Source organism: Sycon ciliatum, chromosome 3, assembly GCF_964019385.1.
Source record: "Sycon ciliatum chromosome 3, ocSycCili1.1, whole genome shotgun sequence".
NCBI classification, from domain to species: domain Eukaryota; kingdom Metazoa; phylum Porifera; class Calcarea; order Leucosolenida; family Sycettidae; genus Sycon; species Sycon ciliatum.
Window position 1 is genome coordinate 23,491,022 of NC_088645.1, and position 14,082 is coordinate 23,505,103.

Genomic DNA, 14,082 nt, shown 5'->3' on the forward strand with positions numbered 1-14,082 from the left:
ATACATGTACATGTAATGTACATGTACATGGTCACATGTTCATAATATTCAGGCCAGGGAGTAGAAAAATACCGGTATTTTACTACTCCCCGATTCATGCCTTTTGCATTGACCGTTTCATGCATATGCAAGCTTAGAAATTGAAAAAAATCGCCGGTGCGCCGCCAAAAATCGGTGCGCGCGTACTTGAGAATCAAAGATAATTGTTACCATGGCCTAACGATAGGGGTGAAACGAGTATCTATTTTGACCAATCGATCACTCGTTCATAATATTCGATCGAGTATCCGATTATTTCGAGTATTGTATCAAAATTCAAAAGCACTAGATTTGCGAGTTCTCGACCAATTCGAAAGAAATTATCTGTGAACATAGAACAAAAGTCGCCAATGTCTTGTACAGAGTGTAAAGTAACGATTTTCACCAGTACTTTCATATCTCAGAACGTTACTTGCCGTGGTGATCGCATCGTCGAAGTCTTAAAATACTGACTCAAAACATGCATAACGCATGCATACCAGTGGACCAGTGGTACAACAAAAAGTTTTTGAAAAATACAATGCCAATACTAAAAAAAATAAAAAATAAAATAAAAAAAACGATCGAGTGCAAAATTTCGAATACTCGCTCGTTTGAAATTTTCGAACGAATACTCGAATATTCGAACTAATCGTTTCACCCCTACCTAACGAGTAACGACCACCCCTTGGGGCCAGAGAAACCGGTCATTAGTGGTCCTTAGTTAAACAGCCCTGTTTACTTCCCTTTGTGTACATGTACCTGTCTTGCCTCTGTGGTTAGAGGTTTGCGCCGCACAGCCATGTACATGTACATGTACTAGGGACCGGCGGATTCTGCTCGAAAAGGTGGCAGATTCTGCTCGAAAAGCAGTGAAATTGGCAGAACCATACAAACCTTATGACGGGCAATTCCTAGAATTCTGCTCCATTTCTTTATCCACATACCAAACATGCATGAAACGTACCAGAAAAAGTACCGAATTCTGACAATTTTTCTGCCGGCAGAATCCGCCGGACCCTAACATGTACATGTCTGAATGTGAGACTGTCCGAGCCTGGCGAAGTGGCCTGTAGCTGTACACACTGTACCACTACCACAGTACCGGGCTGGTCGGCGGTCGCTATGTTTTTGTTGTTGTTGTTTTTTTTTACTATTATTCACAAACCCAACTCGTAAAATAAATAATTATGTTTTAATACAAAAACAAACAGCTAGCTACTGAGTAGGGGCTGCACTGCCACTGGGCAGCGGTGCATGATGGTGACGTACCAGGTCCAGGGACTCCACCGACCACGGACTTAGTTACAGGTTTTACTGTATTGTAAACTCCTTGCCAGTACAGTGTCAAGCCCAGCAAACAACTGCTCTGTTTGCGTGGCCAGTGAGATCCAGGGTAGGTATAGCTATAGGGCAGAGCGGATGTGTCATGTGCAAATAATTATTTTAATCTTTATTTGTTTAAATTCTCGCTGTGGCCGTAGCCAAAATACGAGGGGTAGTAATTTTACGTAATATTGTGCAAAGCAGGCTGTGGCAGGCAGGATGTGAGTTATGCGTGACTGATAGAGAATACAATAGAGAGGTTAAATTAAAGATGCGCGTTATTTCTGATGACAGTGATGTGACGCAAAAGTTTAGCTCGCGATATTTGGCTCGCGTCATCGAAAAACAACGCGAGTTACCTGCTGCTCACATCGAAATTTGGAGTTTAACTCCAAATTTGACGTGAACATACATGTATTATTAACCTCTCTATTAAGATGCGCGTTATTTTCGACGTGACGCGCAATTTCACGTCAAATTTGGCGTAAAACTCCAAATTTCGACGTGAGCTGCAGGTCACTCGCGTTGTTTTTCGACGCGCGAGTCAAATAACGCGAGCTGAACTTTCGCGTCATGTCAGAAATAACGTGCATCTTTAATAGGGTGCGTTGGAATTGTCACTCTTTGACTTTTCGAGGAGTTTCGTTTTTCTGAAGAGGTGCCTCATTGGCCTCTTCAGAAAACGAAACTCCTCGAAATTCCACAACCTCATCCGATGGGAGAGGTGAATTAGTTGCGAAGAGTTTGGAATAGCTACGTCATGTGTGCGTCGAGATTGTAGATCCGATCGGATGTCATTATCGCCATGACAATTCCACTGAAAAACTCTAAAATGATAGAAACCGTTCTATAGGGGCACTTCAACTAATCTCCTTTAAAAAATTGTTTGAACGGTAATGTTGATGAAGACTATTCGAACATGCCCTTAACCTCTCTAATGTGTCAGCACGCCTTGTCAATTGTGTGCTAAATTGTTCAAGATTATGGTTTAGTTGGTGGCCTTTAGCGCTATCGAGCAGCGCTCAAGCTGTCTTTCATGCCCTGGAATGTCTCAGTACTCCTTGTCAGTTTTCTGCTAAATTGTGCACGTCTGACTGTTCAAGATCTGATTTAGTCCGTGCACTCTTTGAAGTGCTGTCTCGATCTTGAGCAAGGGAAAGTCCCTTTGGGACTGGCATTACACTGTCATAATCGAAGCTCCGATATACTACAGTTGTATGCAAGCCCAGCCAAGCCAGGGATTGTTACTTCAGAATTCTAAAAGTAACTATTACTTAGTTCAGAGCAGAGCCTACACGCTCTCTTCCATTGAGACTGCAATAGTTCTGTTCAACTCATTTCACAATAATCATTCCAACGTTTCGGCAAATTGCCTTCATCAGGTTCGTGAACCTGATGAAGGCAATTTGCCGAAACGTCGGAATGATTATTGTGATATGAGTTGAACTATTGCAGTGTCAATGGAAGAGAGCGTGTAGGCTCTACTCTGAACTGTTTATACGTGGCCAAGAACGCAAATGATGCGAGCGTCGAGACTGTGCAATCAGGTCACGAAGACTGGTAGATCTACACTTGACGTTTGAAGGTCACCGAACAGCGGACCATTTACTTAGGACAAGCTCCGCAAAGGGCTCGATAACCTCAAACGTCTTCGATGGAGTCGACCAGAGGGCAGAGGCCACCTTTCCCAACCCCGGTCAATGATAAAGAATTTATTATGATTGTACAGTACAGTAAGATCGGGCGCCGAAGAACACCTCGCCGAAGAACACCCAGGCTGGAAAACCGGCAAAATTTAAGAACAGTCCAGGCTAGAATTATCAGATTTAAGAACACTAGATCTACATTGTACGTAGATCTACATTGTACATGTATGGGAGGTGAGTGTCATGTACACGTGTAAACAGTAACTGCTACATGTACAGTCATTCCCATTTACGACACCCACTAGTTTAGAAGTACTACACTTGTACATTGCACTACCACGTGTGTACATGACAAACGTCATGACGTCACTCGACTCGCCGCGCGCGTGTGAATAAGAACGGTCTGGCTAAGAACTTACTTTCCTAGGCTGCGCTCGAGCCCCTGCGTTCTTCGGTGCCCGATCTTACTGTAGACGGTCTGAAGTCCTGGTTTCAAGCCCAGAGTTGAACAGCAGTGCGGATTCGCATTTCCGGCCGGCTGCGTCCGAATATATGTGCGACCGGTCCAAAATGTTCCCACTCGACTCCATGCCAAGGCTAAAGAGTGACTGCAAAACCGGGGACAGGCTCGATAGCCAGAAACAGTGATTTCCGCAGCTTTTCCTTCTGATTTTTTCTGACGGATTCGTTTGAACGGCTCCTGTTTGCTCAGCTGGACATAATCATGATAATCATTGAGAACTTTCCGTTGACTTGTAGTGTTGGGATAAGGACACCCTGGGTAGATCTACTGACTGTCTCGGATTGGGCTACCGGTAGCAGCAGTTGGTTGCATCTCGTCGCGGAGTCGCCAAGGCCGTAAGGCTCTGCTCGTAGAATCTGGTCACTAGTCTGTACGTGTGTCAGTCACAGCCTAGCTACTGTGAATTATGAAGTGAGTGTTGGCGCCTCCAATGCCGGCAATGGCTTCGTTTCATTCAAATCCCGAAGTAGCTGATGTTGATGTTGAAGAGCAGCGGTCCATCCTGCACCACGCGCTCTCCTCGGATTTCCAGTTTGTCCGAGTGTTAGCCCATGGCTCTCAGGGTAGCGTATTCGCTGTGCGGTGCACGCTGGGCGGACTGCCGCCTAATAAATTATACGCGCTCAAGTTGTTCTACCACTATAAACGAAGTTGGAGTTCGGCCGCATTCAGGTCGACTGGCGGTCGGTCGCCCATCCCTGCAATCGACGACATTAGCAGGCCTACCTATATTCGAGAGCATGAGTGGGTGAAACGTAGTCGAGTCCTGAGGCACAAGAATGTCGTTGGTATTTTGACGTGGTTTGAGGATATCATTGAGGATGAGCTGTGGGAGCAGCTACCTGAGCATGTGAAGGGTGCTATAGATAAGTCAGCGTCTGCTCGCAGTGGTCGCCGTGCCCAGTTTGTATTGTTTGATCTCCACGAGCAAACAGTTGCGGATTATGTGAAAAGTCGTGGTGACAGACCAGTGCCCTATGCACAGGCCAAGAAATGGTCCATGCAACTGGTGGATGCTGTGTGTTTCTTGAAGGACAAAGGCATAGTGCACTGTGACCTGAAATTGGAACACTTGCTACTCAACAGCAATGGCGACATTGTCCTGGCAGGGATTGGTCGTGAAAAGTACCTGGACCTCGAAAACGACTTGCAATACTTTAGCTACGGTTTGGACAACACCCAGCATGCTGCACCGGAGGTTCACAGACAGTCCTACTGCCGGGGATGGTCGGTTGGCGGCGGCTGTTCATGGACTGAGTATGACAGGCAGACCGGCTGGACTGTGGGCGTCCTGATATACGAGTTTGTGATGAAAGCTCATCCGCTACCTGACTATCCAGGCGCATACAGAAATGGTCACGAGGTGATGTACAACATGGAACATGTCGACATCAAACCATTACCCAGTGAGTACGTAACTGAATTCAACACGCTAGTGATGACATTGCTGGAACCGGACCCAGACAAACGTCCCATCCTCACTGACACTCGACTATGCCTGGAAGCACTTCACACCGGTTCAGCAGATCACCTGCTCCAAGAAGTACCAAGGGCGCACCAGGAGCATGAACAGCTCAAGGAAAGCACCAGCAAGCTACGTGAGGAGAAGTGTGTTCTGGAGAATCGTCTCCATGGTTACGACAGCGACGAAAGGGAACTCAAAGAGCGTCTCAGAGTGCTCGAAGAAGCAATCGCCAAACTTGAGGAGCAGAGTGCAAACCTGAATGTTCTCTTGTGGAAACATGAGAGGACGCCACTAGTCACTGTTGTGCAAGAGATTGCAGAGCGGCGCAGCAAACTGCGGGAACGCCTTACTGCTCTCAACACGGAGGACACGCAGGATGTTGCATCCACATGGCTACTCTGCTCGGATGTGGAGACGTTGCTGAAGGTCATGGAGACGGCGATGGCGCGAGTCAACGAGCTACACGTGCTTCGGGAGAGACTGCCGATACCTTCGTTTCATGATTATGCTAGGGGCCTTAATTCCTGTTCGTCTCGAGGTAAGGAGATGCCGTATTTCTTCATTTTATCAAGTATTTTTGATGGAAATTCTATAATAGCCGAGGCCATTACGTGAAGTACAGTGACATCCTTCTACTTGATGTATGGTGATTCAAGCCTCCAAAATCTAGAGCAAAAAATTCAAAGCAAGGCTTCTAAAAGGGCATGAAAGCGAGGACATGAGAAGTCAAAATGAATTCTGCCGAAAGCAAAGTTAATCAGTAAACACCTGTGTTTGTCGGACTCTATACCAAGGGGAATCCTGTACAGTCAACTTCGCTAATAACGACTGCGGATATAATGAAAATTTGCGAATAACGACAGAATTTCCATGCCCAGAGCAAAGTCCCATCTAACTGTAATACATATAATGAGACTTCGGGTATAACGGCACTTTGCGAATAAGGACACTTTTCTGATGCCCCGCCGAGTGTCGTTATACGCAAAGTTGACTGTATGACCAGACACATTTTCATGGGCCAGAGTGCAGTACACTCATACGTCCTTTATCAGGGCTGTCTGGGACTGCGCACTGATCGTAACTTCGACATGTCTGTTACTCCGAATCACATACATTTTGATGGGAAAGGCCGTGGATATGGCATGTGACATCACCATTTCCACGAAAAGTGACAAAAGAGTAGTAATATTTCCACTGAAACTCGTCAAAAGAGTAGTAATATTTCTACTAAAACTCGTCCAAAGTGTGCCCGGTAGACTGAAGTGCCCGTAACGTCGGGGTCCGGATAACCAAGGTATGAGTGTCATTGAAAATTCACCGCAACAAGCGGACCCCAATCAAACGCGGGATACGGGAAAGATTTTTTTAAACTCTCAAGTTTACCTGTGACAAACAACTTATACAGTAATCGCTCCACTCTGGGGAATCGTGTGTTGCTCCCTACATGGAAGCTCGCGCTTTTTCTGCCGACTCACTTGACTGACTCACGACTGCCAGCCAGAGCACACGAGAAGTCCATCGAACCTTCCACTCGGCAAACCTGCAAGAAAGCACCAGTCCCTGCTCAACACACAGTGTTGAGCTTGAATAGGCTGAGGAAGATTGTATAAAGAGCAAAACTTATAGTGCTCTCCAGACCAAACCATCACCAGTGATACAAACTTACAGAGACACTTCGTTTCAGCACGACAAGCATCTCATGAACACCAGATAGCAGCATGAGGCAGTATCGCTCATGGAGGTGCTGGACAAATGCCGAGGGTCGTTGGCCATTCGCAACGTCGTTGCCTACAAACAATCTAATTCTCAAGCCTGCGCTGGGGACACCATTGTGAAGAAGAGATTGGTGCGACTTCGGCGATACTTAGGGAATTGTGCGTTGCTCCGTACATGGGAGCTTGCGGTTTTCCTGCCGACTTGAATTGTCACTTGACTGACTCACAGCTACCATCGTGAGCACACAAGAATGGTGCTTTCTTGCCGGTGTTCCTGCCGTTCTATGTATCGATGGTAGTCCCCAGTTCGTTTGTTATGGCATATTGGAAGGAGTTTGATTCCTCCTGGCTATCCAAGGCGACAACCCTTGATGAGAATGCCATGCCATCTGATGATGCAGTCGCAAACACATCGCCAACTCGTCGCTCATTGCAGCAGCTCCGCATCGGCACTCACGTGGACATTCAGCACCCGCGCACCAAACAGTGGTCTATGCGTGGGATCGTTGTTGCTGTCGGTAGTCATCGGGATTATCTAGTGAAGCTGGCTAGTGGTCGAATTTACTGGCAGAACCGCAGATTCCTGCGTCCGTATCGCCCACTTGTGCCTGCATCGTTGGTTGTCCTGCCGGCTGCTGCTGCCGCCTCTTCCCTGCCGCCACCGCCTCAGCACCCGTTAGCGCAAGCCACACCAGTGTTTAAACGTTGGTTCACATCATGGACAGTCCTATGATTAACATTTCTGATCACTACTGTCAATTTCTGCTGCCTTGGCTTTGTTGTTTTCATTCTTCATTTTTGTTTTATTTATGGTACGTGTTGCTGTCACATGTTTCGCAACATCTCGAAGGGGCGTGATGTGCATCTACTCATTACGTCATATTTGTATTACTTTGCATGCACGCACGCACTCACACACACACACACACACATACACACACACACACACACACACACACACATACACCCCCCCCCCCCCTTGGACACCCATCGCCAGAGGCGATGATAGCGATGCTACAGCAGAAGCCATAGCAGCTTGTGCTAGGATTGCACCATTCAACAGCTTGCAAGGCTGAAGAATTGACCGCCACTATTCAGCCTGGTCTACACCACACAGCTATGAAGTGGCTTTTTCTGGCCAGCTCACATACACACACACACACACACACACACACACACACACACACACACACACACACACACACACGCGCGCGCACACACACACACACACACACACACACACACACGTATTAGGAATCTGGTTCTCCTGTTGAGTGTGCTTCTTCTTCCTGTTTTTTTTTCTCCCAAGTCTTCTTCTTTTTCTTCTTCATCATCAAATAAATAGTAACATATCAGTTTGCGCTGCACCAAGGGCGTGCGTGCGGTGATCGCAGGTTTTACTGTAAAGGATGTGGTGTGTAGCCCTTCCCCAAAGATGCTCGCCACTTTTTTCGCAACTTTTTGTTGTTTAGGAAGAAATCGCAACTTTCGCAATTTTCGCAACTTTCGCAATTTTCGTGAACTATTTCGCAACTTTTCCGCAACCTTGGCGCAATAGGGCTTGAAAGTGCTACGTCACAGCATAGCAACAATTTCAAAAATTCAAAAACTGGATCCACTTGGATCCAGTTTTTGTATGGATCCAAGCACATTTCAAGCGGTCTTACTCACAGCAAGGTGATGTAGCCAGTGAAACTGACTGCCTTGGCTACTGGGGGAGGGTTGACAACTGGTGGCGAAGTAAAAGTCACACCTGCATACGACATGAGTGGGTTGCTATGCACCCACATACTGAGGCAATAGCGAAGTCACACCTTAGTGGATCCAAAATAGAAATCTGATGTCAACTTACTACTCCTTGGCCGTTTTTGACGTCATCACTTTCAAGCCCAATTGAGTCTGAATTGACCCCATGGCATGGGGTCAAAAGGTCTAGTCACCGACTCACCGACTACATGTCGGACAAATGCATACTCGTACTCGCTCATTTCTCACCTGCCTTCAGACTGATTTCAGAGAAACAGTAGATCAACGGTAGTTATGATAATGTGCATTCCCTTGCACTGGAATGATGTAGATCTACATGATGTAGGATACATGTACATGCAACAGGCTACTGGCACTGTGTAAAGTGGTGTAGGAAAGGATGTAGATGTACGAGTTTGCTGTCGCTGCACTTCTCCCTTTTTTGTAAGTTTTTGCACAAGACCTCTCCAATTTTAGGTTGCGATATTAGCAACTTTTGAGCTTTTTCTGAAAATATGGATGCGATTTCAGCAACTAGCACTTGTTTTGGCACGGTTGCGAAAAGCATAAGTTGCGAAAAATTATGGCATCTTTGGGAAGCCAAAAGACAGGCACAGTGGGTTGGTCAAAGACCATGATTGAGATACGAGAGGTACCTGGTTCAAGTCCTGCCTGGGAGCGGTTTTTCCAGCCGTGCTGCTACCCACAGTCAACTGGGAACTTGTGGCCAGGCACAAGGGGTACATGGATGCAGCTAATGGGGTCGTTTTCGGCACTTGTGCCAGTGGTTGTGAGACTTACCCACTCACCCCCACCGTTAGGCGCTGCATCTGCCGCTAGGGTTTATCGGGTGTTAGCGGCCGTCGTGAGTTCCCTTCGGGGACGGATACGATAATTTACTTACTTACTTTGGGAAGCGAATCACATTTAAAAAATGCGAATGTTCAAATTGCCAGGAGCATAATCATTCGCAATTACGGCATTCTACTGCCCAACAAGTTTCGGTAAAAACTCACCCCATTGTCACTTGACCAGCTGGTTTTTTGGTCGAAGCAAAATATCACCTTTTAGCTTGCATTTATCTTGTGTACTTGAATAAAGTCCGGCAAGGTAGATCGAACAACAAAATAGCAGTAATTGATCTCAATGCTGGTCTCTGATTTCCGTTGTGTTTCTGCATGCTCATATCATCCCTGTGCTTAGGTGTATCACGGCCAATCCCTGCGTGGTGGGTAAGCTCTGTCGTCTGTAGCTGGTGCTCTGATTCTCCTCCTCATAGATGCCAGTGGTTATTGTTGTTGTCCATGAACACTTGATTTAGTTGTGGTGGTGGTGGTGGCAACTACTACGACGGCGACTGTGGTGGTGGTTGGTGGCGATGACGGAGTGCCGGTGATGAACGGAAAGTGGTCCTTATGCATATTGTACAGATGTACGGAGTTCTGTACTCCAGTCAGTTTCAGAAAGATTAGCAATCCTGGCGATCGCCCGGGGAGTTTGCCGTCTTACCGTATGAGCGCTCGAACGCTGCCTGGAAAATCTCACTGTGAACTCGAAGAACTATTCCGCGTGAAAGCATGAAAAATGAGAACTCACTCACGGCGGTACGTGTACGTCTGGTTTACAACAAACGAGTCCTAGGCTGTGTTTACATGAGGCGTTTCAACCCAGGTTGAGTTCGACCCGGGTCAGATTTCAACCCGCCATGTACACAAAATGAATGGCGCGTTTACATGACGCATTGCGCTTGACCCGGGTTTTAATTTCGCCCAAGGGGAGGGTTGAAATCAACCCGGGTCGAAGAAATTGTACTAACGTACTTCTGTGCGTATCTTGCCCCAGGTTTGAATAGCAGTGCACAGGCAAATTTTGCGCGAAAGTATTCACGTGATCATGCAGGACTCTAGAAGTGGACTTTTGGCGGCATGTCAGTATTTGACCCGGGTCAACTGCCTTAATGTAAACGCTCACCTATTTTGTCTATCGTACAGACTTTCAACCCGGGCTGAACTCGACCCGGGTTGAAAATTCTCATGTAAACACAGCCCTCTTCCGCATATAGATGGGATATGAAGTCAGAGAAGACATGTCGAAAGTGTGGTAAATGTTGACGAGCAGCCGCTTTGTGACCAAATAGTCTCTTTGAGCTGCGATGCAATTTTATTCTCACCATGTGACGAAAACGACATCGACACAGACTCATTCCCAACGCCATGACTTGGCAAAGCTATCCGTGTGACTTCGACGACATTTTGAGAAAAGCAGACGCCTGTGCAAACTGATAGGACGGCTTTGAGTCCTAAATTCAAAAATTGGCGATCTTGAAATTCTAAAATAATTCTGACAAAGAAATCGATCGATCTATGTGCCAGTGTATTCAACACGTACATGTAGCTACAGCGCAATGACTTCCGTATTCACTCACACCGTTTCAGTGTTGTGGGTGTGTTCACATGGCGTGAGCCAGTCAAGTGTCAGTCAGTTCGGCAGGAAGCGCCAGCTCCAACAATAACAAGTCGTTTGGCGCAGCCACCTTCTTTGTCTTTCACGATCAGCAAACCATTGGAAAAAAAGTTTGACGAACATAGGTTGGGATTTGAACTCGCAACTTCATGGTCAGCAGACAGTATTCATATCCACAAAGCCAAAAAGGAAAGAATAAATCGTGGGTTTTGATAAAAAAAATCGATACTGGTTTCCAGGGCTAATTGTAAACCAAGGGAAAAGGCCAGAAACCTGGCCGAAATTCTAATTCCTTAACGGCTGGTCCAATTGTTCCGAAACCTTCACAGAACAATAATTTGCCGTGCCCTAACAAGCCCTGTTATCTACTTTGTTGTAGAAATTCCCTTATCTTCATACTTCTTAAGACCACAACCTGATTGCTAATCTTTTTGAAACGGACTATAGGGCTGTAGGCGTGTACATACCCGTGTGGGTGTTCATTTTGTGCGCTATGCATGTGCATTTGACCAATTAAATTATTTAGCCCAGTTATCTATGGCTTTCAAGCTTCATCTCTGTGAATGGAACTAGCAACTAGCTAGATCTTTGTCCGAGAAAGGTTTTTGTTTGAAATGCCTTCAGGGCTCGTTTCTTAGTGGAAATAGCAGAAGAAAATTTGGTCATCTACATAATTATACTGAAATTCTTATCAACCACCACACTACACCGCTGCGCTCTCCGGCCGACCTCAACACGTTGCCACAGCACACCATCAGCAAAACGACACTTCAGTTGGTACTCTGCTCCTTCAGACAGCAGCTGTTTCGATCATCAGGATCTCGTCAGTGAAGATTGATAATGTAGAATGGCTAACAGATAGTGAACTTCACCCTTTTGTAGCAAAAAAAGGGGGAAACATAATGGCGCATCTTAGGCGCAAAGATTAAGGCGCGAAGATTAAGGCTAAGCAAAGTCGATACTGATAGATTACACTGAGGATACTAGTAATATAAAGGGTGTTAATGAGAGTACAGTCACCACACCACACAGCACAGCACCTCACCACACAGCACAGCACCTCACCATTGTCACGTCACAGCCATTCTTCAGTTGCCATGATAATGCCGTAGCTTAGCAATGAAGAGACGAAGTGACAAACACATCCTCACAAATTATTATCATTCGAGAGGCCCATGGGGCATTCGCTCTTGACACTGCGCCATGGTTTGACATCCGCCATCTTTTGCATAGCTATGGGAACGAGAGAGCTTGGAAGCCCAGGGCCCTACGCTATGCTTTTTTGCCTAGCGCATCGTGCATGATATTAGAACTGATGGAAATGTCTTTTTCTTTGATTGGCTACATCATTGTATTGCAAAAACGTTTCAATCAGTTTGAATATGAGTTAGGCAAAAGTATTTGTAGAATTTATTGCGGATCGTTATTTTTCTCTCACTTAAACGGGCTGTCCTCGAATCGTTTTCAAACCGTTTATACGAGAACGGCAAATTGTTTTGAACCATTTAGGCCACACCGTTTTTTATCTCTGTTTCGCGTCCCCCGCGCGCATGTATTTCACAGCCGGAGTTCAAAACAACAAAAACAAAAAACGGAACAAAATATTTTTTTTTTTTGAAAATGCAATACAATTCTAATGCAAACCCAGAAAACCGGAAAATGTAACTCAGCTCAAACGCATGTACCTGGTACATTGTACATGTGTGTGCAATAAGCTGGACCGCAAGTCACACAATCATCATGCTGCCTGTGTTTGGACCACAAGCATGGCAGAGGGGATACACTCATGTACATTGTACATGTCTGTACATGAACAGTGCCGCGTCGCTTCACTGTACACGTACGTACACAAATTCAATGCACGTACACTTTTTTTGGATGGCTTTTTTTATTTTTTTCGCCCTCCCTCATTGATTTCATCGAATTAGGTGACGCGAAACATAGAAAAAAACGGCGTGGCCTTACACGAAAACGAAAAACGGGCGATCAACGGCCTGGAGAGTGGAGTTATCATTTGCTGGCTTGGCGCAAGGGCGGGAAGTAACACGTTAGTTGGAGTTGGTAAGTGCTGGTGGTCGCAAGGGTTGGGTATTTCCCACGAAATATAATCCTGCGCGAAATGGTTTCCATGTCCGCGCTCTATTTCCAATCGTTTTCACTGTTTTCACCGTTTACACGAGAACGAAAACGGTTCAAAACACTTTGAAGTGCGTTTCCATTTCATTCCGTTTAGGCATCGTTTTCGGGCGTTGTCGTGTTGTCACATTCCGAGCCGTACCGCTTATCGAGACAGATCAGATGCGGTAGAACCCTGCATATAAAAGGGCAGCCATACTTCACAGCATACTGGTGCATGCAGATTCTCTCAGGATGCGACGCTTGATACGCGGCGCGCTATCTGGACACTCGTAAACAGCCAGTTTGCCTGAGGCCTGGTTCGACAGACTTGACAACACGGATCTCTGTCTTAGCTCGCTTCACCAGTATCGTGTCTACACTACGCAACTCTTGAATGCTCGATGCACTGCACTGTCGGCCTGCATGCATTCCCCCGATACACTTCGCATACAAACTCATTCTCTTGATGCTACGGTACTCTTGATGATATGGGACAGGTACGGGATAGCGCCGTCATGCCGATGGCACAAACAAACAAATAAACGAGAGAGCTTGGAAGCTCAGGGCCCTACGCTATGCTTTTTTGCCTAGCTCATCGTACATGTTATAAGAACTGATGGAAATGTTTTTTTTTCCGTTGATTGGCCACATCATTGTATTGCAAAAACGTTTCAATCAGTTTGAATATTATGAGTTAGGCAAAAGTATTTGCAGAATTTATTGCAGATTGTCATTTCTTTAATATCATCTACTTTTGGTTTGCTCCTTCTTTTCTTTTTATCTCCTTATACTGTAAATCAACAAATTTTGGCCGATGAGAAACTTTGGCCGATGAGAAACGAAATTTTCGCCGTCATTAAACTTTGGCCGATTGGAGTTTTCAAAAAGAAATCGATCGGTACTTTTGCTCTCACATGCATCCATTGCTCAATCATGCATCATTTGCCTCTGTGACAAACTTTGGCCTGCGATTTACTTTGGCCGGTCGGTACCAAGCGGCGAAATCAGCGAAATAAAATCGCCACCGAAAATTAGTTGATTTTAATACAGTAATCGGATTTT

At 45.9% G+C, this 14,082-nt stretch overlaps 1 protein-coding gene across 1 annotated transcript in view; it reads left to right on the plus strand.

Annotated features, from left to right (window-relative positions):
• The first annotated feature begins 3,557 nt into the window (after positions 1-3,557).
• LOC135811806 (uncharacterized) overlaps positions 3,558-14,082 on the plus strand; it is a 16,163-nt gene continuing 5,638 nt past the window's right edge. The window contains exons 1-2 of the mRNA XM_065325051.1: positions 3,558-5,516; positions 9,643-9,671. Coding sequence (XP_065181123.1) covers positions 3,944-5,516; positions 9,643-9,671 — 1,602 coding nt within the window. The 5' untranslated portion in view covers positions 3,558-3,943. The remainder of the gene's footprint in view (positions 5,517-9,642; positions 9,672-14,082) is intronic.